The 23535-nt window shown below is 44.1% G+C and overlaps 1 protein-coding gene across 1 annotated transcript; it reads right to left on the bottom strand.

Moving 5' to 3' along the window:
• Positions 1-1208: 1208 nt before the first annotated feature.
• On the bottom strand, positions 1209-21717 carry npc1l1 (NPC1-like 1). The gene is made up of 19 exons (XM_062542707.1): positions 21455-21717; positions 17225-18584; positions 16119-16383; positions 15795-15895; positions 15503-15675; positions 13767-13895; positions 12719-12901; positions 12122-12236; positions 11476-11741; positions 10987-11076; positions 10419-10609; positions 7365-7492; positions 6746-6878; positions 6212-6267; positions 5805-5955; positions 4255-4486; positions 3544-3657; positions 2959-3121; positions 1209-2585 (listed from the first exon to the last, which is right to left on the bottom strand). Exons 1-19 carry the CDS (start codon positions 21512-21514, stop codon positions 2386-2388), a joined length of 4110 nt encoding a protein of 1369 aa, XP_062398691.1. The 5' UTR covers positions 21515-21717; the 3' UTR covers positions 1209-2385.
• Between the last annotated feature and the right edge of the window lie 1818 nt (positions 21718-23535).

Below are 23535 nucleotides of genomic sequence, written 5' to 3'. Positions count from 1 at the left end.
CTGGACTTGAGATTAGATGGTGTTCTGGGGTTAGAGATGCAACTGGGTGAGTAATCTCATGTTTGACATGAGACCTTCTGAACTTTTTGTAACTGTTCATGGTTTTAGAATCTCCCCGTCATAATTTAAGAAGGCTATATATACAGTATCAGACTAACGAGGAAAAACAACCTGCAAGAACCAAACCATTTAGAATATCAGTAGATGCTATTGCATGATTTTGCCAAGGGGTGGCAGTCTATAGCCATTTTTAAGCAAATCTTAACTGATTTGGTATTCTGTTATCTTCAAAGTAAACTTCAGACTTTGACCGTAGCCTAATCTTTTGCTTTTCCTTATCAGACATCCAGATTAGTTTGTAAAATGTTTTTTTTTTGTCATCAAGGAGTCCCACATGTAATTTATATATGTGAAGCACAGCCTCTCTGAGCCCAACATTGTTGGAGATGAAGTGAGCAGTTAACCTGTTCATAGGGGTTTTAATATGCCTGATAGACCATCATCTTACACTTTTTCTATATGATGTCCTCACCTGATATTACAATAGCCTACTGAGGTGACATAATCAGGTTTGGCCTTGGGATTCTGTAAGTAATGCTAATGGAGTAAGATCTGGTTATTCCAAGTATGTGCTTTAGTTACAAAGATTTAAAAGGTGAACTCTCTCAGGAGTGGTAAACCTCAAAAACTGAGAGAACTGGAGGTCCAAAAAGCTTTATTAGTAGGCCAGTTAATAATAGAACAGATCAAATCTTCCCTATCAAGAGGTTTACCACTTACCTTAGTTGACTCAAGTTTGTCACTTAAAGTTGTGGTTGATCTCTGGTTGTCACTGTGTTTTACATCTATAGTAAGCTTCTAGTCACTAGAGGCTTACTGTACTCAGCGTGCAGCAGAGAGGATCATGGGACAACACTCAAACAAATACACACACGATGACTCATCATGTGTGTATTTGTTTGAGTCTTGTCCCATGATCCTCTCTGCTGCACGCTTGCCCCTTGGCCACAGTGACCCCTGGTCTGGTGAAGGGGGTCAGTGCACTGCCATCCTCTCTACTGGAACAGTGGTAGTCATTTGATCAACCATGCAAGAGTTCACAGGCTTCTTTGCACATGTCTGGCGTCAACTCAGACACACACACACACACACACACACACACACATACACACTTTGTACACAAAGACACAACAACCAAACATTCCAAAAATACAATGACACTTTATTACTTCATTGATTTGGCTTAACATGAAATGACGAATAGTGATATAAAATAATATCAAACACTCAAGTAATTCAAATAGTCCTCTAGCCACCTGATGGGTACACTTATACATTTGTCTCTAGCCACCTGATGGGTACACTTACTGCATACATTTGGAGTGTGACAGATAGGTAACTGGGCCTGAACCCTCAAATGTCCCTTAAACACTCGCCTCACCACTGAAAGCTTTCTCTGTCCATAACATCTGAAATGCCACAACAGAGAACTCAAGGATGGAAAGTGCTATGTCCATGTCAAGTGCTGCATGGACATTTCAGAGTGCAAGTTCAGCTCCTCATATTTGTAGTGGAACCACATGATACATTACATGCACATTAGTACACAATAAAAAAATTAAGTTAAATAAACATGTACATCAAATTTACAAATGACAGACTGAATATATACGAATCTCTACCTATATTTAATGCATTTCTTCTCTCATTTTACACATGAGCTGTTTAGCTCTGAATTTGCTCATTCCAGTGCTTCATTCATAGCTTAGTCTCACTGCTGCCATCTAGTGACAGGGTACTATCAGACTCGAGGCAAGATCAGCAGAACAGACCGACAACACTGAAGTAGCCTTTACCCCTACGGATACCAGGCTGTCTGGCCTCTGGTCATGTAACTGCTATGACACTGTGACTGTGCTGGCAGCTTTCACGGAAGGAAGCTAATTTTGCTGTCCAAAAGTGGCTGAGTTAGTCCGTTTCTGTGTTGGTCATCTCACCAGACTCCACATTATTAGTGAAGTGCACTCCTGTGGTAAGTCCTAAGTCTGCTGCCGGTGTGCCTGCAGCCGATAAACTGTGAGTGGCTTGACACAGGGAAGTGATAAAAGCTGGGACCTTCAGCCCAGGGTCCAGGCTTCAATAGTGATTCAGATACTTTTATTGCACAGGTGTGTGTTTGGCCTCAGTCATTCGTTACCATACACACACTAACACACACACACACACACACACACACACACACACACACACACACACACACACACAGACCCTTCTCTCCTTCTCGCTTCCATGAGCAGGCCCAGTCAATGGAGAGTATGGAGGTATATGTGACTGGGGACCCCAGCTGGAGGATTGGGGAAGAAGGGGAGTAGCAGAGTTGTCCATTTAAAGCTTGGTCTTGTTGTCGTTAGGCTCCTGTTCTGGCTCTGTTGTGGTGTCTGGCTGCCAGGAGGTCTGTGTGTGGTTGGTTTTGTCGTGGTCCTCCACGTAGCCCATGTTCTCGTGCATCTTGCTGTTGTATTCCTCCATTTCCATGGCTTTCTTGGTCTGGAGCTGCAGCAACACTGCCTTGTTCACACCAGGCCCTAAGGAAAAACACAGCGAACACATCTGGTGTGATATGAGCTGCTCAATGGAGTTGTGCAGAGTGTCCCTGGTTATCAGCAACAAGACATGGGCCCATAAGAAATGCATCTGGCCTCAGTCGCCATATTTACTCTTGAATGTAGTCAGGCTACTGAGAGTCACATTTGTCAGCATGGTGTCTCAGTTCATTGTGCAGTAAACTTATGTGTGTGAGTGTGTGTGTGTGTGTGTGTGTGTATGTGTGTTGACAGAATTAGTGAGAAACTGTGTGTGTGTGTTTGCGTTTGTGTGCATGACTGAGAGATTGTTTTTGTATGAGCAAAAACGTGTGTGTGTGTGTGTGTGTGTGTGTGTGTGTGTGCAGGGCCTTACCAAAGAAACTGAGGAGTACAGGCAGAAATATGAGGCCATGCACCAGCCCCAGGAGGGTGATGACGAGGTTGAGCCTGAAGAAGAAGATCTGGATGAGCTGAGCCTTGGCAAACGCCAGCACCACGATCCCCGGCAGGTTGGTCATGGCAACACCGGCAAACACCTTTAGAGAGAGAGAGAGAGAGAGAGAGAGAGAGAGTACTACTGTTAGTCTTAGGACTTACTGTTAATCTGGCTATGTATCTTGGTCACAATTTCATGTTTTAGATAGTAGGTTTTATGTGAAATATGTGAAAATATGAGCAGGATCTCAATCTTATTAAAACAAACATGTATTGACTTTGATTAGTCAGCTGGGTAAGTTCAATGCCCTTCATGTAGTGCAGTTATATATAAACTTCTTTTATTGCTCAACAGGCTTTCTTAGCCCATACCACCCTCGCTTTCTGTCCTTGGCCTTTACATTCCGAGACTGGTGGGGATTGTTATTGTTTATCGCTGTGTGCTGGTTGTGTGTATATGTGTGTGTGTGTGTGTGTGTGTGTGTGTGTGTGTGTGAGCTGACTCATATCCTGTGGTACTCACAGCGCTGCCCATGTTGGCGGTGGCCTCCTTGGCCCTCTCCACGTGCGTGGGCCGGATGCTGAGGGCGAAGGAGCGCGTCAGGTGAGAGACGAACTCCACTGAGATGCCCACGGCCTGCACGAGAGAGAGAGAGAGAGAGAGAGAGAGAGAGAGAGAGAGAGAGAGAGAGAGAGAGAGAGAGAGAGAGAGAGAGAGAGGAGAGAGAGAGAGAGAGAGGGAGAGAGAGAAAGAGAGACGGGAAGAGAGAGAGAGAGTTAAGTACTCACTTAACACTTGACTAAGGGACAGAAATCCCCCTGAATAAGAACAGTGGCGCAATGCCATGAATGACAAAAAAAATAATTATAGCTCTAACAACATTTACTTAGTTTTTTTACATGTAACCAAGGAATTGTTTGCTCAAAACCTTTCAAACCTTATGCCCAGACAAATGTGCGTCAATTATACAAATTTGTACATTTATGTAGGCCTACAATGTACATATTGTGATATTTATGTTTTTTTATGGACTTCAGTTGTGATCACAAGTGTATGCTCTGGTGTGTGTGTGTGTGTGTGTGTGTGTGTGTGTGTGTGTGTGTGTGTGTGTGTGTGTGTGGCTGTGTGTGTGTGTGTGGATGTATGTGTGGGTGTGTGTGTGCGCGTGTGTATGTGTGTGTGTGCGTGTGTGTGTATGTGTGTATGTTTATAATGTCGTCTGCGGAGGCTCACCGTGACCAGGTTGATGAGTGACACTGCGTTGAAGTCGATGCCCCACAGCGTCATGACGCCCACGGTGTCCACGGTGATCATGACGATGGTGAGCAGGTTGAGCAGGCCCGAGCGCAGGTCCAGCCCCAGCAGGATGCAGCACACCACGAAGGTGGGCAGCAGGCACAGCGAGATGTTGAACAGGCCCTCGGACACGATGGTCAGGTACTGCTCGTAGAACACGTATGTCACCCTGGAGATGTACGTTCAACCACACACACATTCACACACACACACACACACACACACACACATTCACAATGAGTCAACACAGCCTCAGTGACACACGAGTCATCTATAAGTATCACCCACGATCAATGGTCTGCCCCCACCCTCTCTCGCCCTGTTTATGCGCTGCAAGGTGGCATGTTTGATTACCTGGGAGCGCACAAAGCCTACTCTGGGCACTATAAATCAATTAAGATATCAAATGTCTGCTTGTTGACTGTGATCCTATTGAGCTAAAAAGTAAGCAATAAGCCCCGAGAGGCCGTGGGTTATACTGTATAATCAAACAGCTAAGGGGCGTTGTTAGGCACGACGCGAAGCGGAGTGAAGCGACCAATCAGAGTTTTGTGGGAAACTTATGTATAGTTTTAGCAGCGGTTAATTAAATAAAGCTGCAACTCCTCGGACTGTATCTTGTTGTTGGCTAATTGATCCCCAATGTGGCACCTCGCAACAAAAGGTAGGCCGAAAAAAGACGGGCAAATTATCGGACTGCTGCTTCGGTTAAAATGAAGATCGTTCAGGAGAGGATTTGGGGCTGCATAGATTGAATGCAGATCTTGTTAGAATGGTGAAATACATCCACACAGCTGACATCCATCACTTAAAGGAGAAGTTTTTTCACATAGCGATTTTTCACATACAGTAGATCTCTGTTTGTCAAGGTTACTGTCGGTACGAGATAAAGAGAAAACAAAAAACAATGCTACCTAGCTCGAGTTGTCTTTAACATGCCCCCAGAGTGTAGCACAGTAGCTGTCTGGCTGTTATACCTATTGCAACTCGAGCTAGGTAGCAAGAGGAGAAACTTAGATCTATGTGAAGAATTGCCACAGTTTTCCTGTAAGTCAAACAAGGACTAAGGCAATCGGATAGGACTTTGTTTGTTGTTGATGACTGACTTTGTGTGCTGTTAGTTGATGGTAAGTCAGTTCTTTAAGGGAGTTCCCAGTTAGTAGAGACACACTGTGACTGTGCTCTTTCTTTATCGAACGCTTACTGTACATGTTAACCGACTCACGCCCCCCTGATGACTTGTCAGATGAGATAAGATTTGGGTTTGACTAATGACTAAGGAGGCAGCAAAAGAGAAGAACAGAGACTACTGTTATCAGAGAGTAAAAGAATAATAGAAAAGAAAAGAAAGAAGAGAACAAGCAGGATATAGAAAGATGGAAAGGAAAAGACGTCGGACAGGAGAGCAGGAGATGGCCAATCAAGGAAGTGTTGAAAGGCCCACGCCTGACAAGCTAGGACCATAAAAGGAGGGGCTTCAAACTCACGTGTAAGGGAAGACCTCAAAGTCGGGCGACGTGCCGGGTATTTGGCGCATGGTGTTGGTGATGTTGAGGGCGAGCTCTCGCGCTCTCTCCAGCGATGCTGTGAACTCCTGGGAGTTGGTCACCGTGGTGTGGTACGCCATAAACCGAGTTGCTGCGGCAAAGAAGACATTTGGGCAGACACAAAAGGGATGGAGAGAAAGAGGGAGGGAGCGGCGAAGAGAAAAGAAAGGAAGGGGAGGGAGGGGAAGAGCACATTTAGCCCACTGTTGATAGTGATATTGATCACATTCCACATGTTACATTTTCATTCCACATTCTAATTCTACAATGTTCTATGGGCCTCTGACATTATTGTGTGATTCGGTGAGTCATTTCCTAACCTCATAAGGGTGTAGTGTGATTCTTACCTATGATTTCTCCATCGGCGTCTCTGACCACTGCTTTGTCATACGCTCCCAACCCGCTGGCAAGAAGAGAGAGAACAATCATCATCAAACAAAGCAAGTCAAGTCAAGTTTACTTATGTAGCGCATTTCAATGTGCTTTACATAAACAAAAAACAAACAAGTAATAGCAGATAAGAGCATAGATGGGCAAAGAGTAATAATAATAAAAATAAAAAATAAAAAAAGATCATAATAATACATAAAAAGAAAGCATAAATCAAGGTTGAAGGTACAGTCCCTGATTTTAATCCCCAAAAACTGTTGTCTGGTCAAATTAAAATTCTGCGGTTGCCTAGGAACAATGGTGGCTTACAAGAAGAGTAGCTGTAGGCCTATATACTGTACAGTAGGTATATGACCCTTTCAACAAACGTGTTCACCATTTGCCTGATGAAGACCCAGTAGGGTCGAAACGTTGCTTGTTTTTAACATAAAACGGGAGCAATTATCAGTGTTGCGGACACTGTATTCCTTTTTGAAACAGTGGTTGCTTACCCTTTGGGGCACTGTAGGTCAGGCCGGTTGTTGAGGAAGTCGGGCAGGTATCGGTCGAACTGGCTCACTGTGGGTCTTAGCACGCCGTCGAGTGGTGGGAACAAAATACACTTGCGCTTGCAGATGTCCTGAGCTGCAATCACAAGGAGAAGACCAGAGGGTCAGAACACATATCTAGCCAAGTGACCCTGCTCACTGGTGACTTGCACAAGATTGACTCTCTAAATAGATCAGATGACCACATTATATTCTTACACACTTTGTCAACACTTTATATCTCCCATAGGCCAAGTTAGGAAAACAGACTGTCAGGCGACTCTCCCCGTTCTGCCTAGACCAATCCCATGCTTTCTAGTTTCTGACTGACATGAAATCCCAAATATTAATGTGCAGCCTCACTCAGCTTCTCATTCATTTGTTTGTAACTTGACATTACACATTGAAATTCGTTGAGTCAAAGCAAAAATAATTGTATCATTATATTGAGTGTGCTGATCTGTTTTGTTTTCTAGAAAGTGGTTATGTTTACAACCATAATGTGGAAAGTTAGCTAGGTTGTGCTAGATCTCCTAGGAGAGTGGTAGTACACATGCAGAATGCCGCTGATTGGAATACGTACTCTCTGAAGCCGGACAGAATTTGTTTTTGTTAGGTCCACTGGTGTAGAGACGACAACATTTAGAACCAGGATTGAGCCAATCAATGAAGTCATCCACCCACGAGGATGCTGGGATGGCGAGGTAGGATCTAAGACAAAAGTTAAAAGCTGTGTTATGAACATGTACATTGCAAAAGAGAAGGATATTCTATTTTACATGTTGATTCCAAGCTGTTTGGACTCTTCACATGCAAATATGATGGTGCATAGATGTGCATTTCAAGAATGCATTTCTAGACTCAACATTAACAAATAGTGTATATGCTAATACAATATCTAGCCTGTATGGCAGGGCTCTTCAATTAGCGGCCCGCGGGCCGGATCCGGCCCCCGAGATACTTTGTAGTGGCCCTTGAAGTGTTGGCTGATGTTATATAAGCAAATCCTTATAATCGGTAGAGACGTATATAGCTGGTGGAAAACACAATAATGGAGGTACAGCGATAGGCTACACTGCGAGTAGCGCCTATAAATAATGTTCTGTGTGGTGCGTTGCCGTTGTAGGCTACTGTGTGACTGGGTATTATGCAAAGACGTTACTTGTGCCTTGCTTCGTTTTTACGCAGCGTCACCAACATGTTGACGTGCGCCAAGTTGTTTTCCTCAAAGCATGAAGCATTTTTGGTGCATGAAATCTCAGCGGTAGTGTGCCTCTCCAGTCCAAGCATATCCTCGCGAAAACATTCGCCACTCGTAATGTAGCTATTGAGGCAAATAGGAGTCGGTTTAAAAGTTTAACTTCGGTGGCATCAGTTCTGTTTCATGCGCTCACTCGCTCGGAAGTCCTGCAGCCACTGCACCTTAGCCAATTGCACGTAATGTTTAGAACGAGTTGAACATAAGTTCCATTTTAGCTTAGTTTCAAGGTAAATTGCCACTACGTTGGAGTATATAAGCTACTAACATTTTAACGGGTTTGACCACGCAAATAGTTTCAGGGTGAATCTGTGAAAATACACATCCATCACCTTGATGTCAAGTCCACTGTAAGTAACATTGATTTGTGAACACGCTCATCCAATTTAAATGGTGGGAACGTTAAATGTACACGTATGTTGAGAAGAGTTAAATATGCGACCGATTACGCACATTTATTTCTTTTGAGCACCGTTTGAAACCTGGTTGTAGGCCTACCCATTGGAAATTGTATGGACTTAGCAGTTACTGCGCAAATCTCAGATTCCATTGCTGTTAATGTTATCACAGATTTCATATTAGCCATATTAGCAATGTAGATCCAGTGTCACATTCCCAATGCCTACCACTGTGGTAGTCTGGGCCTGTGGCAGAAATATTCCCAAAACACAAATATAATAAATAACCACCAAAAAACGTTATTATGGTTTTACAAAATGCAACATATTAGCAATATAGATCCAGTGTCACCTTCCCAATGTTGGCCAACCACTGTGGTAGGCTGGGCCTGTGGCAGAAATATTCCCAAAACACAAATAACCAAAAAAAAAAAAATGTATATATATATATTTGAACACCCATATTGGTGCTGTTGTAGTTTATTGTATCATTTGTACGTGATTACTCATATTTCAAGCGGTATTTCTCCGGCCCCTCAGTTGTGAGACTTTTCATGAACTGGCCCCTATTACAAACTAATTGAATAGCCCTGCTGTATGGTTTGTTTACAACTAAAGTTACCACTCATCAACCTACAGTATGTTGCACTCAGATTTTTTACAACTCAATTTGTGATTCATGTCACCCTTTTTTCACATCCCAGATTGTGTACCTGCAAACCATCATCAGGCTCATTAGGTACAAACAGATCCCAGGCTTACATAACCGGGGCCCAAACATGCTGACGAAATTCCTCTGAATTTCTCTCTCTCACCCCACCTAGAGCCGCTCTATTTGATTCAAGGCCCTTCAGCCATTAACTCTGCACTCTGCTCGCTTTGGCAAGGGGACAGCTCTCGCGCCGATGAGCGATAATGTAGATGATTGGCTGCCTTCAAGGCCGAAATGAAAAGCCCAGATAGTAGTGGACTTGGGAACTGATCCCCACCAGATACGGCTGAGGTGCGGCTGAGATGCGGGTGAGATGCAATCACTCTGAGCCAGACCTGGGCCAGATCAGCTGCAGCATCTGCTGTTATCAGTGGGTGTGTGAGTGTAAGTGTCGTGTGTGTGTGTGTGTGTGTGTGTGTGTGTGAGAGAGAGTGAGTGAGTGAGTGTGTGTGTGTGTGAGTGAGTGAGTGAGTGAGTGAGTGAGTGAGTGAGTGAGTGAGTGAGTGTGCATGGGTGGGGGGGGTTTGATAATGGTGAGATAAAGGTGGATAATTGCAGGTGAAGGCCAGTGGCAAGAACATTCAGCAGTAAAGTAATGAAACCTTAAAATAGAAAACAAGAGGCCTTCAACAACATACAGTATGGGTGGGCGCTACATATTGGTGGTGGTTAGTGAGGTTCCCCATTCAAAAAAGTGATTTAAAAAAGTGATTTAATATTAATGGAATATTAAAGGTAATTCAGAAGTTTGGTTTATATAAATATATAATATATAATATAAATATTAATATAAAGCTATATAAACCTTCCCTATAAAAGGCCTGCATAACCTACATAAACCAGTGTCAGCTTAGTTGATCGCAAGATCTCTGACAGGCTGGTTCTCTAAAGCAGGCATTCTCAATCAATAAGAACATTGAAAATAGCTGGAATGGCTGAAATGTCTGCTCCCTTCTAATAAGAAAGATTTTGTCTAGCTACATTTTTCAGTATGCAAACCACCCCAGCTTTTTCCTCTGAGACCTTTTGGTTTTAACACACCTAGACTAAAAAAAATCTGTCGTCAAGAGCGCAACAGTTCCGTTTTCTACGTTCCCAGTCCATAAGCAATTCTTACAATGATTTCAACAGAGTGAAGAATTGCGCATGGATGGAGACGTACAGTACAGTACAGTAGGTATTGTCCCTTACAAAAGGGAAGATACAGTACGTCCATCAGATCAGGGATAGGATACGTCTGCTCTCGTTAGAGGATGCTGCTGTGCTCACCTGTCAGGAAACTCTGTGGCATACTGGATCTTCTGAGTCATGGAGAAAGGATCGCAGCCCACACTCGAGCACACGGCGTTCATGCCCGTTTTACTGGTGAAGTTGAACCCCTTTGTCGTCACAAAGTACGTTGGCACGCCGACCTCCAGGTACTTGTACAGGTATTTGAAGTATTCCAGCATGTAGGAGTTCTGTGTGACCAAATACCAAACATACGGGACATGACTTATTACAGCTTATTACAGTATGTTTGTCTTTATTCCTTTATATTTTGCAAATATATGGGACATGACCTATATGCTTGTATATACAGTACTTTTGCCTTTATTCCTTTTATAATTTGTATTCCTATTTATACTCCTGTTCCTCTATTTTATATTTTATTTGATCTGATTTCACATTTTCTATTGTCAAATGATTGATCTCGATTGGAAAGCACTTTGGTTCAACAACGTTTATACTAAAATGTGTGATATGAATAAAGTCGACTTGGCATGGCGTGTACACAAAGTGTCTCTGTAGGCCCTTTTAGGCCCTTGATGTCATAGATAGAGATGAGGAGGTGTACCGTTGGCATGGACAGCTCTTGGTCAAGGCCCACTTTCACATGGAACATGAGGAATATACTGGCGCAGAACATAAACAAGAACACCACCATCTGAGGAGAGAGAGAGAGAGAGACAAAATGCTTGAGAAGAGGCTATTCATCTGAGCAGACAAATGGGCCAAACACACACATACACACACATACACAAAAACACACATACACACACACAAACACACACACACTGTCACGGAGCAGCTGGTTTCGGTTCGAAAGTTGTGGGCTCCCTGGAAAATGTCAGCCCCCCCCACCCCTCACCCACACACACACACACACACCTCCAGAGCTTTCACCTTCCTACTCCGCACCACCCTTGAATGAATCAGTGTGATGACTTGACTGGGTTATGGTTGGGTTACGGCTGGGTTACGACTGGGTTATTGCTGGGTTATTGCTGGGTTATGGTGTGTGTCCAGATTAGCCGCAGCAGCACCACCTGGAAGTGACACCTACCACCACTATCCTGGTGACCGGGTGCAGCAGCGCAGGGGCGTAGTACTTCTTCATGAGGGGGAGCAGGATGCCCTGGTTGGGCTTCTTAGGCCGCGGCTCGGACACGGTGATGCAGCAGGCCACCTCGCAGTGCGACGCATCCTGGCGACGGGCGTCCAGCGAGAGCAGAGCCACGAACGCGGTCATCTGCAGCATGAAGTCCATGAGGACTGCCAGCGCGGCGTATAGGGCGAACGACCTGACCGCGGGCATCGTGCTCAAAGCACCTGAAGACGCAGAGAGAGAAGAAATCGACTTTAGGCTACAGTACACCTGTAAAAATCTGTAAAAACGTTGTTCATCCAATGCATGTTTCTTTTTAAAATAGATATTGCAGGATTCACTGTCCACTGTCCATTACAGTCCAAAGTTCATTACTTATTGACACTGTACTGAAAAATATGATGTTTTTTCCACAGAGTTTGTTGACAGGATGTGACCAGAGACAAGTAAAAGTGTGTGCACATAAAACTGAAACAATGACCAAAATATGTGAATATGTGAATTCAACTGCATATGTTTCTTACAGTAGGAACCGTGCCTGATGAGAAACACGAGGACGCCTGTCTGTACGTCGACGACGTGGCGAGCCACATCTCGTACTCACCCATGAAGAAGCAGATGGACTCGGAGAGGCTGCACAGGAGCATGCTGGGAGCCACGTTCCCCAGGACGCGGCCGATCTGCTTCTGTCTCGACTCGCCCACCTGCCGCGTGTCCCTCTACAGATGAGTGTGTGAGAGAGAAGGAAACGCTCGTTAACCGACGTATCTACAACGTATCTACAACGTATCTACTGTATCTATCATCAGAATTGATCAGTATAGAGAGTGGAGTATGGCCTGGTAGAAAATGGTATGGTATAGTATGGCCAATGGAATATGGTATGGCCATCTGTGTATATCCAGTAAAATATTATGTTATTTAATTATAACCTGCATTCTACAGTATGTTACATATCGATATGTAAGTCAGTAAGTCTTTATTTATATACAATGTTTTTTTAATGCACAGAGTGCAACCCAAAGTGCTTCACACACAGACATCAAAACAAAAACTATTTGACAAATATAGCTAACAAAAAAGACCACACAATCGTGACTCAGCAGTCTGATTTATCGGCCAAGTCTATCCCACTGTCTATCCTCCTATACTGTGCCATTTTTTCCTTTAGGAAAAAGATCCCATTGAGACCGAGTCCTACCTGATACTCCAAGACCAGGATGAAGATGTTGTCGGCGCCCACGGCCAGCACCAGGAAGGGCACCACCTGCAGGATGACCAGGGAGGAGGGCACGCCGATCCAGGCGTAGAAGCCCATGGAGGACAGCACGGAGCAGCCCACCACCAGGATCCCACCCAGCCCCACCAGCAGCTTAGAGTCCACCTGGACACAGTGAAGCAAATAGAGAGAGAGAGGGGGAGAGAGCGAGAGGGAAAGAGAGAGAGAGAGGGAGAAAGAGAGACAAACAAAGAGGGAGAGAAGGAGAAAGAGAGAGAGGGACAAACAGAGGGAAAGAGAGAGAGAGGGAGGAAGAGAGAGAGACCAACAGAGGAAAAAAGAGAGAGGGAGAGAGAGAGACAGAGAGGGAAAGAGGGAGAAAGAGAGACAAACCAAGAGGGAGAAGGAGAAAGAGAGAGAGGGACAAACATAGAGGGAAAGAGAGAGAGAGACCAACAGAGAGGGAAAGAGAGAGAGGGAGAGAGAGAGAGACAGAGGGAAAGAGGGCGAAAGATAGGGAGAGAGGAAGAAAGAGAAAGAGCAAGTGACAAGATGGGGGGAGAAAGAAAGTGATTCAGCTTGTGTATCAAATAGTGTACTCTGCCATTATATTCTCTACTCGTCATTTCACCCATTAATCCATTTATTTGAACTTCATTGAGGAAGTCCACTCTCTTATCTTAGGTCAACATTTTGTCAGACATGAATTAGGGAATGTTCCTGGTATTTTCCTCAAATGACTTGCTAATCAACCTGACTCATAAGAGGAACCATAATCATGCTATCTCTCTCTCCTCTCTCTCTCTCCATATCAGGGGATTTCCTGTTTGAAATACCCCATCCCCCTTCCAACACACGCACACACACACACACACACACACAAACACACGCACACACACAAACACACACACACACACACACACACACACACACACACACACACACACACACACATACAGACACACAAAAACAAGTCTGCCCCATATCTGGTCCCTGATGCGGCCCTGATGCATGCCTCTGACTCACTCACCAGTATGCGTTTGCAGGAGGAGTAATCCCCCAGGGCCAGAGCGATGTAGAGGAAGATGACGGCGTAGCTGATCATGAAGATGGGGATGTCCTCCGCCGTGGTCCTGTTGATCTCGTCCTCCAGGGACCGCTGAGGGAAAAACAAAGGTCCACATGAAACACTTCTGACAATTTTTGCAACAAAAGGATACAAGGACAAAGGATACAATTGGAGGTTTATTTGTCACACACATAGAAATACTAACTTAAAACATGTTAAATGTGTTTGGTGTTTATATTTTTGTGTGGTGTTTTTACAGTTTTTTTCAATCGCTAACAAGCGTTTGTCCATTCATTTGACACATTTTCAAAACTCTAAACACAGTTAGCACAACATCGGTCTTTTGTGGCCATACCATTCACACATTTCATGTAGTTTTCACACAGTATGCAGTCAGTGAATACATTTCCACAATGCTTACATTTTCTTAACAGACAAGCTATACCTCTTAACAAAATGATGGATCGTTTTTCTATTATTTACGAATGTTAACACACAACATCCCACAATAGCAAACACAATATTCCAAACCTTAGATACAGTATAAAAACCTCTGCTTCTGCAATGATATCAGTTCAAAAGCAATATACAGTATCTCAGCTGATAATACTGTAAACAAACAATTGAATAAATTACACACATGATGTTGGGTAAATTGGGCCAACCACAGCCATTTCCAGTTTGGCTTAGACTCATTGTGATGTCTGTACGAGGAAGAGTACGAGCAAGGGGCCCAGGAAGAAGGGCAGGCCAGTGAAAGGAGCAGTGAGAGGTGCAGGAGCAGAGAGAGGAGCAGGGCCAGGGAGAAGAGTAGGCCCAAGGAGAGGGCAAGGTAGAGGTGTAAGAATGTGTGGTGGTGGCATTCCAAGGGCTGCAAGAACAGTAGTCAGTGTTGAAATGTGTGCCACTATCATTGCCCATGTAATCAACCCAGGCCTTTCACTACGTAAGAAAGGCTGGTGAGAATACATGTACAGTAAATATCAGATGCAATGTTGATGACACAGTCATTTTGTGTTTTTTTTTTCTCCCCTTTTTACCTGCGCTTTTTGCTGTTGTTTTTTGTTCAGAATGCTCTTGTGTTTCATGGATCGTGAACAGTAAAAAAAAAAAAAAAAAGATTTGCTTTTTACTGGAATGCATTTGAATGTGAACATTACATCTGGACATACAGTTCCCAACCAAGAAATTTAGTGTAAAAATGCTGGATTGCATGTTTTGCATGCAAATACCTGTACAACTGAAACATAAAAGTCTATGCAGTTTTTGTAATGTCAACAGTAGCTAGTATTTTGAAACCTAGTGTACTCTGATTGACTGCATGTATCTTGTGAAGTGAAAACAAGCTTCATTCTTTGACAAAATAACTTCATTTTGAGTCAGGTTTCCAGTGTTTTGGTAAAGTTAGTGTGTGCAGAGAAATGACGAGTTAGTGTATATGTAACAAAATGTGGTGTAACAACATGGAATGTGCTTTTGAGAAGAAAATGATCCGTTTGGTCAATTGTGTTTTGTAGGTGAGAGTCTGTGTTTAGAGTTTTGAAAATGTGTCAAATGAATGGACAAACGCTTGTTAGCGATTGAAAAAAACTGTAATAAATAGCAAGATAGTACAGTATAAAGTGCAAACAGTATTGAACAAAACATTTGCCAATTGTCCTCCTTGAACACAAAGCTTGAGAGTAACTAGTTCTTACTTCAGCCATGTAAGCGAAGGTGAAGTTAACGTTGGGGTTGATCTGGTAAGCCTGGATGATGTCCAAGAAGCGTTGCTCCCATTCAAGCACCACGTTAAACTTGGGGTCGTCCCGAGGGTAGTTGTTCAGAGAAAATGTCACGATCAAGGCTTCGGCTTGAGTAAAGTCCTGACCTGTAAAAGGTAGGGAAGCACACATGAACTGCTGAGAACTCTTGTAACAGCAGCGATAATCTACTATTTCTGAAATCATGGGTGATCTCCGTCTCAAAGTTCTCATATCTGTGTGTTACCTTCATACCCCCCCACAGCCAGGAAGGGGAAGACTGGGCCTCCGTAGTCTGCCATGCAGCTCATCCCCAAAGCAGTGATGTCTTTGAAGGACAAGGGAGAGCTAGATTTGGGAAAACAGCCACAATAATGTTATCAACTAGTTAATGCTACATGAATGTCCAGCACCTCAGCAATAGGTTTGTTGACAGTATTGTTGACAATGACGTTTTTTGATGGAGAGTATTTTTTGACACGTTGTATTTGTGTTTAAAATATTTTTCATTTGCATTACAGAGCTTTATATCATATATGTGCCACAGGTCCACCCTCCTTGTTTTACATACTTCACGCAGTAAATGAAGTGATCCCTCCAGTCCACCTCCTTGGTCACGCCCAGCTGTGTCATGTTGGCCTTAGCGTCCAGGTTCTCCACGCTGTTCTGGAAGTACTGGGGCAGGCTGTTGACGGCACAGTCGGTGAGGCTGGGGTTGCTGGGGTTCAGCGGGGCGAAGCAGACGTCCTTCAGGCTCACGTTGCGCTGGAGGTCCTCCGAGAAGAACTCTATGGCCTGGATCCTCTGCTGGAGCTCCAGGACCTGCTCGATGAGGTCTGATGGACAGATGAACCAAACAGCAAAAAAATATTCATTAAATTCACATTTATCCATAATTTCCCCCTGTACATTGAAGTCTCGTCCTAGACTACATGAAACCTTCAATGCAAATCTCCACTGAAAAAAAAGTCTTGGACTAGACTCAGTGTCTACATAGGACGCTGGCTGCTACAGCGCAAGTAACATTTGACATTGTAAAGTAAAGTGGGATTTATTCATTGTGTTAGGCGACTAGAAGAGAAAAAGTTCCCTTTACTAGGCAGAAATCTTGAGAGGAACTTAGCTCAGTTTTATTAGGAATAGGAGTAACCATCATATTTACTGTTCGTATCTTATCTTATCAATTGCAATTGTAAATCTGTCTTATTCAAGGAGCAGTTATCAGCGGTGGAGGAGAGATAATAGGTTTCTACAGCGGGTACAGTAAGAGGCCCGGTGTAGAAGTGCAAGTGTAGAAACAGGGTTTATCTCTTTCCAAAAAAAAAACAACAACTTGCGATTGTGGTTTTGACTAAGCAAAAATCTGCTTTTTCAGAAATCTGAGAAATCTTTTAACTGCGCTCATCATGGGCTGATGGTTATCGTGAGTTTAAGCGTTTTATCTAAGGCCATGAGAGTGGTAGGCTAATGGCTAATGGCTCGGGGTCTGGGCCAGATAGATTGGCAGATTACCAGAAGAGATTCCAGGGATTCCAGGGTCTGCCACCCTGCCACCCCTGAGTTGTGCCCTGTTGCTAATTCACCCTATAGCCAAGTTATTCTGGAAAAAAATGTCAGGTCATTGAAAAGCAAGGCCCACATGATGTAATGATGATCTCTGTAATCATTGGCACTGACCTTTAGAGAGAATTCCGCTGAAGTTCTGCATTCCAAAGACCAGCGAGTCATAGGTATGACCGGAGCGTTGAGGCGCAGTCAGGATGAGCTGGTTGGTGCGGAAGAAGGGGTCGAAGTGTTTGTCGTGGAAGTCCTTTTCGCGGCGGGCGCGGCTCGTGGGCGACGACCACAGCTGCACGGGGTCAGTGGTCAGCTCGATCTTGTACATCCCGGCGGCGAACACCACCACCAAGACCAGGCACGCCAGGAGCACCTTGAGGGGGTTTTCGGCCATCATCGTGCCCCAGGCCCGGAAGAAGGAGCCCAGGAACTCCTGGACGAGCAAACTGTTCTTGTCTGTGCACGACACGTCCCCGGGCTCGATGATGGGGTGCGCCTCGCTCACTGTGTTGCCGTTTCGATCTTTCTTGTGGGCTCCCTTCTCCGAGTCCTTCCTGCTCTCCTTTGCGTGCTGCCTCCAGCACTTGAAGATCAAGAAGCCCAGGAAGACGGCGGAGAGACAGCTGAAGACGATGAGGCAGACGACCAGCACGCCGTCCAGCTGCCCGATGGTGAAGGGCTTGGCGGGCTCGGGCGGCGCGGGCAAAGCCGGGCAGGACTCCTTGCAGTCCTGGCACGAGCAGGCCTTGCCGCCGGTCGTCGTGTTCTCGTTGCAGCCGAGCGCCCGGCCATCGTACACCACTATGCCCGGCGGCGCCGGCTGGCCCTCGGGCACCAGGTTGAACTCGACTTTGAGCGGCGCCAGCCCGTTGCTGGAGTCCCCCTGGAAGTCGTACCAGCGTTGCGCCGTGCAGAGGGCCGAACCGTAGCGGCCGCACATGGTAGCGATGGCGTAGCCGCCGGTGGCCGGGATGCGCACGTTCTTGCAAGACTGGAAGGCGGCCTCGGCGAACGTGTTGGATATGTACGACTGGTAGCCCAGCACCACCTCCCGCGTCTCGTTCACCGCCGAGCCGTTGACGCCGGGGGCAGGCGTCGTGGTGACCGTCATGTTCATCGTCTCCGTGACGTTGACCACCTGGCTCTGGTCGGGGCTGCAGGTGTTGATGCAGTGGATGTGGGCGAAGTTGTCCGCACAGGACGGGCAGCGGTTCAGCACCGCCTTGGACAGCTGTAAGCTCTTCCGTAACGACTCGAGCTGGTTCATGGAGCAGCAGGCGGTGGTCTTCCCCACACCTTTGTCCAGCATGGGGCACACCTGTTTCAGTTTCGCGTAGTGGGCGCCCGTCAGTTTGCGGGCCGGGCTGTAGTCCGTGCAGGGGATGATGGGGTCAATCAGCGGGGACTCCACGGACGGGTTTCTCCCGCACTCCTCGTAGAAGACGCAGAAGCCAGGTGCATGTTGGGCCTCAGTAGTGACCTGGGGAGGCAACGACACACCAGAGGAAAGGAAGGTTTTAGATGAGATCTCTCCTGTGTGAACCCTACAGTAAAAGGTCGCCCATTTTCTCATACTCAACTCCATGTAAGATCTCTTAGATTTCTTGTCAATCTGTTATGTTCAAGATAGCCTATAGAAAAGGCATTTTCTTAAAGGAATTTGCCTATGGAACTACAGCACTGACAGTGTGTTGAAAACTTGAACTACAGTAGGTATAACCGATTGTTTTCGGGCGGGGGACGGGTGGTTCACTGACAGTTCTTGATGACCTTGAGAAAACAGATATCTACTGTATGTGAAAAACTGCTGGAATTCCTCTTTAAGATGTTCCGGAGACACTCTACTATAGTGAGTCAGAACTGTGAGTCCCATCATGGAAGAGACTCATAAGCAACGATGGCAGGAAAAAAACCTTTGAACAGGGATAAACCTTTATCAACAAGGTTGAAATATCCAGCTACACAGTCATGCTACTAAAGAGCTTTTGGCTTGGAATTTTGTGGCATCCCCGGTTATGTTATGCACTAATATGAAGTCACAGAACCCCATAGAAGTTGGTGGTGGTGGTTAGTGAGGTTCCCTCGATAAAGCGCTATGTAAATGGTACTTGTTGTAGGCCTAGTAAACAAAAATCACAAGTTCCATTACACCGGCATGCACTATACATTTCTTACAGATATTTACCACCCTAATAGGCCTGTACTGTTGCAACACCATAGGATATTATGGTCATGCCAACAAAGCCTCTTTCACATTTCAATTTGAATTTAGCTATGGTATGGTTATGTCAGCTTTATGGCCGAGTGTCCAGGCAAAGTGTTTTATTATGAACACTGCTTTAGTCTTACAGCCTAGGTATGGTCATGCCTATAGCACGTTTGATGCCATGGTCTGAGCACCAGAGTTTCAGCATTGTACAGTAGAAGACATCTTGTATCATATTTCTTGTATGGGCTGGGTTTGTCGTACTGTCTGTACTGGCTTACTGTATATTCAGTCTGGATGATATGAGCCTAAACCAAATTCCAGGTGATTTTTCATCATAAAGGTGATGATCCATTGCGATAAAGTATTGAGTTGACTTGTCTTATTTGTACACCTGGATGCTATTGAGCATGAGAGACCGCACAATATACAGTAGACATCTTTACATCATTGATTTTCCTACTGCTTTTATATTGCTCCTTATAATGTTATCGGCGTCGAAGCACCAGTCCTGAAACAAATCCTTGGAATATCGTTTGTTCTAATGATTAAGTCTTTTTATCATCGTTTTCACTGCCTAATAGTGATGCGCGGGTGGGCTTTTTTTAAAACCCGCCCCAACCCGACTTTTCAGGAGATCCAAACCGCCCCGCCCAATCCGCAAAAATATGTTCGAATTGTGACCCAAATCCGACCCGACCCGCGAAAAGGAAAAAACGCATTTAACGTCTTTCCTAGCCTAATTAGCCCACATGAGGACAACAGCGGGTTACAATGATCGGTCATTTTGACAATCTGCGCTCCTCCACACCATTCATAATCTGCAGCCTAGACATAGCTAGTGTTAAATCTCATCTTCATAACAAGTTTCCATTCATATTTCCCCTTGCAACTTCATAGGCTAGCCTACTTTTGCGTTTAACACTGCCAAGCATTTAACAAGCACAGCTGTTTATTCGTGTAGCCTATGACAGAAGCGAGGTGTTCTCGCATTGTGCACAACCTTCGATATCCCAGATCATTAGGCTCAATGTCCATAAAGTAGCGAATGCGCGATTGACTTTTTCAGTCAGTCACGCATGGCGCAATTGGGTGCTGAATTTAGGAGAAATTATGTTTTGCGCTCGACCACACCTCCTGTATTGCAGGCGCATCGCCACCTAATATGTCGGAAGTTAACAAGTGAGAAATGTGCATTTTTACTTTTTTGACCCGACCCACCCGCAATATTTAGAAAAAACTATTAGGCCTACCCAAATCCGCCCGACCCGCGGGTAAACCCGCGGATATCCGCGGGTAATGGGCTGAACCGCGCATCACTACTGCCTAACCTTGCACTTTGCCATCCAAGCATAAATAAGGATTAGCTCTTCTGCGGAACTATATACAAGCAGGGTTGATAAGCTGTTCTGCCGAGAGTCGTTAAATTGAAGATAACAGCTGTGTCAACTTCCAGCCCTCATTTAGCTGGCTTCTGTCTAAATCATTTTTAAAGGTTATGATAAGAAGTGTCAAACTAAATTAAAATCTCGAAATAGATTGTCAGAGTACTGGCTGTTTGGCTATTAATTTCCTACAGATATTAAACAATGACAGTTATTATTATTGGCAGTTACTTAATGATAATAAGCAGTCTGTGGAAAACGCAGTTGTCACATGTTGCAAGCTGTTTTTCACCACTCTGGAATTTTGCTCTCAGCTATTCAGTTACTGAACTAGAGCCAACTGTGGGGTAGACACAATCGATCGACTTGCCCTTTGTGCCAAGGAAAACTACCCTGTGTGAGACAGCACTTAAACACACACACACACACACACACACACACACACACTGTTTAGAGTATGTCTCTTGATGCTAGACATAGTTTATGCATTGTTTACAAAAAAAACATTCCCCTTCATAATTATTAAATGCATTATTGTTTTAATATTATCCTGTGCTGTTAAATTGTCCATTTCACTGGAAACTCCTAGAAAGCAGAGCACAAGCTGAGGAGCGAGTCATTATTTTGCACAACACTGTTATACTCACAGAGGGCAGCCTGGGAGTACTATAAAAGCAGCTTCCAGATGTATTTCTCCATTAAAGCAGACAACACAAAAAAGAACCAATTGATAATAATAATAAAAAATCAGCTCCTTACCAGAAAAGCGACACATGTAAACAAAGCCAATGTGAGAGTCCAGCTCTTCATGTCAGCCATCCTGGTGTGTTTCCTGTTTTCTTTTAAATAATAATAACAAAACAATAATAGGCCAGCCAAGCTGGACACAGTCGGAGTGTTACAGCCGGCGGAGACAAAACTAGGGTCGCACGAGGGGGTTAGGGAGCCCAGCGCAGGCGAGAGATGTCCCCTTCTGCCACCTGTTCTAAAAGAGTGCAGGAAGTGTGGAAGAGGAGCCTTTAGACACCGAGACACCTGTACACTCCCAGTCGAGCGTCACCTGCGCTGGAGAGCTATCAGATGGATGACGAGGATCATTCATGTCTGGCCTGATGCACGGTCCACCAATGAGAGACACTCTGTGTGTCTCAATCATTAACCTGCTGGCTGGAACATGACGGAATGTTGGGACCGGTTGATAGACGGTTGTCAAGGGAAACTGAGACTCCAGCCTCCAGTAAGGAGGAATCCAAATGTTGTGATGGGTATCATGGTAGTGGTGGTGGTATTGTGCAGAAATCATTTGTCATCCTCATAGTTCCACAGTCACCCCTCTAGCTTCATTATGGTCATGTTTTTTTGGCTAAGAGTTTTGTCCAAAGTGACATACAATCATAACAATTAATATTATTATTGATATTAATATTAGAAATAGTAATTATCTGTCATAAAAACAGATAATAGTGACTAATTTATTTTAACAGAATAATAATTACATTTACCATAAAGAACTGTGACTCTAATAAGAAGCAAGAGTATGAGTAAAATATGAGGTTAACAAATTAAAAAAATAAAAGACTAAAAAACAATGGCTCATGCCCTCGTGAAAACCATAGTGTTGAAACTTGTTGGCCTGTAGCCATTTTTTGATTAAAGGCTTTTTACTAAATAGGAGTTCCTCAATTTTTCTGTTTTTCATAAAGGTAGGCCCTTTTTTGAAGAGCACCCTGAACAAAATATTTTGACCCAGAGAAGCGTTGAACGGATTTGTTGCGGTTTGATATGGAAGACGTGAATTAAAAGCACAAAACCTGTTCCATTGACAGCGCTCATTATATTTGCAGCGGCCATTATATATTTTTAACAGACCTCCGAATGTTGTAATTTTACACATTTTAACGCTGTAATGTAAAACAAATCCCCGGAACGCCCCCCTAATATTATTTTTTCACCAAAAAATTGTCATCGTTGAAGGCCTAACCGCTGAACGCACGGTCCGCCACTGTGGGAAGGCCCACTCATGTGAGTAGAACTTTCTGCAGCACTCTGAAGAGCCGTATAATAATGCTGGTGAACACTTATCATCACCAAGAGATTATGATGAACTGTTCATTAAGTATACATACAATTGCATTACTTATCACAAGGCAGATTTGTTTTCTCAGATGATCTCAGAGTACAATTTAGATGTATTTTTGAATGATTTTATAACTACCCATTTGTTTGTATTTCACTGGATCAGACTGGTTGTGGGAACAATGTGTCAAAAGTCAAAGTCAAAGTCAAGTCAAAAGTCAAGTATTGGTTGAGATGAAATCATAGAGTGAAAGTCTGATGAGGGCTATCAGGAATGAATCAAGGACGCTTACTTTCACCCTGAACATTGGACCGTAACCTTGAAGAACCATGTTGATCTGTTTGCTATAGGTCATAGTATGCTAGACTCTCTGCTATGGATTCTAATTATTTCTTGTTTCATATTATACAGTAAGCAATGACTTTAATTATTGAGGGTAATATAAGTAAAGTACATAGCCTACATGAGAAATTAAAGAAATAGAAATAGAAATAATCCATCTAAATAATCCATTAGTCCATAACTAATAAGGTTTGCATTAAGCGTCATTATACATTTATCAAGGCTTTATTTGATAATTTCTAAATCTTACTGAAAATGTGATTTATTCTTGGTAGCAACTAGTTGGTTTTGATCTAAGGTGACCTGATTGTGTCCTATTTTTGGTTTGTGAGAAGAAGGACACAAGAGGACACAAGAGAAAACACTGACTCTTTTTTGCATTCACTTGTGAACGACGATGCAAATTTGCTGTAAACACGTT

Source organism: Sardina pilchardus, chromosome 8 (genome assembly GCF_963854185.1).
Source record: "Sardina pilchardus chromosome 8, fSarPil1.1, whole genome shotgun sequence".
Lineage (NCBI taxonomy): Eukaryota > Metazoa > Chordata > Actinopteri > Clupeiformes > Clupeidae > Sardina > Sardina pilchardus.
Note: the sequence above shows the minus strand (reverse complement) of the source record. Positions and strands in the feature narration are given on the sequence as shown.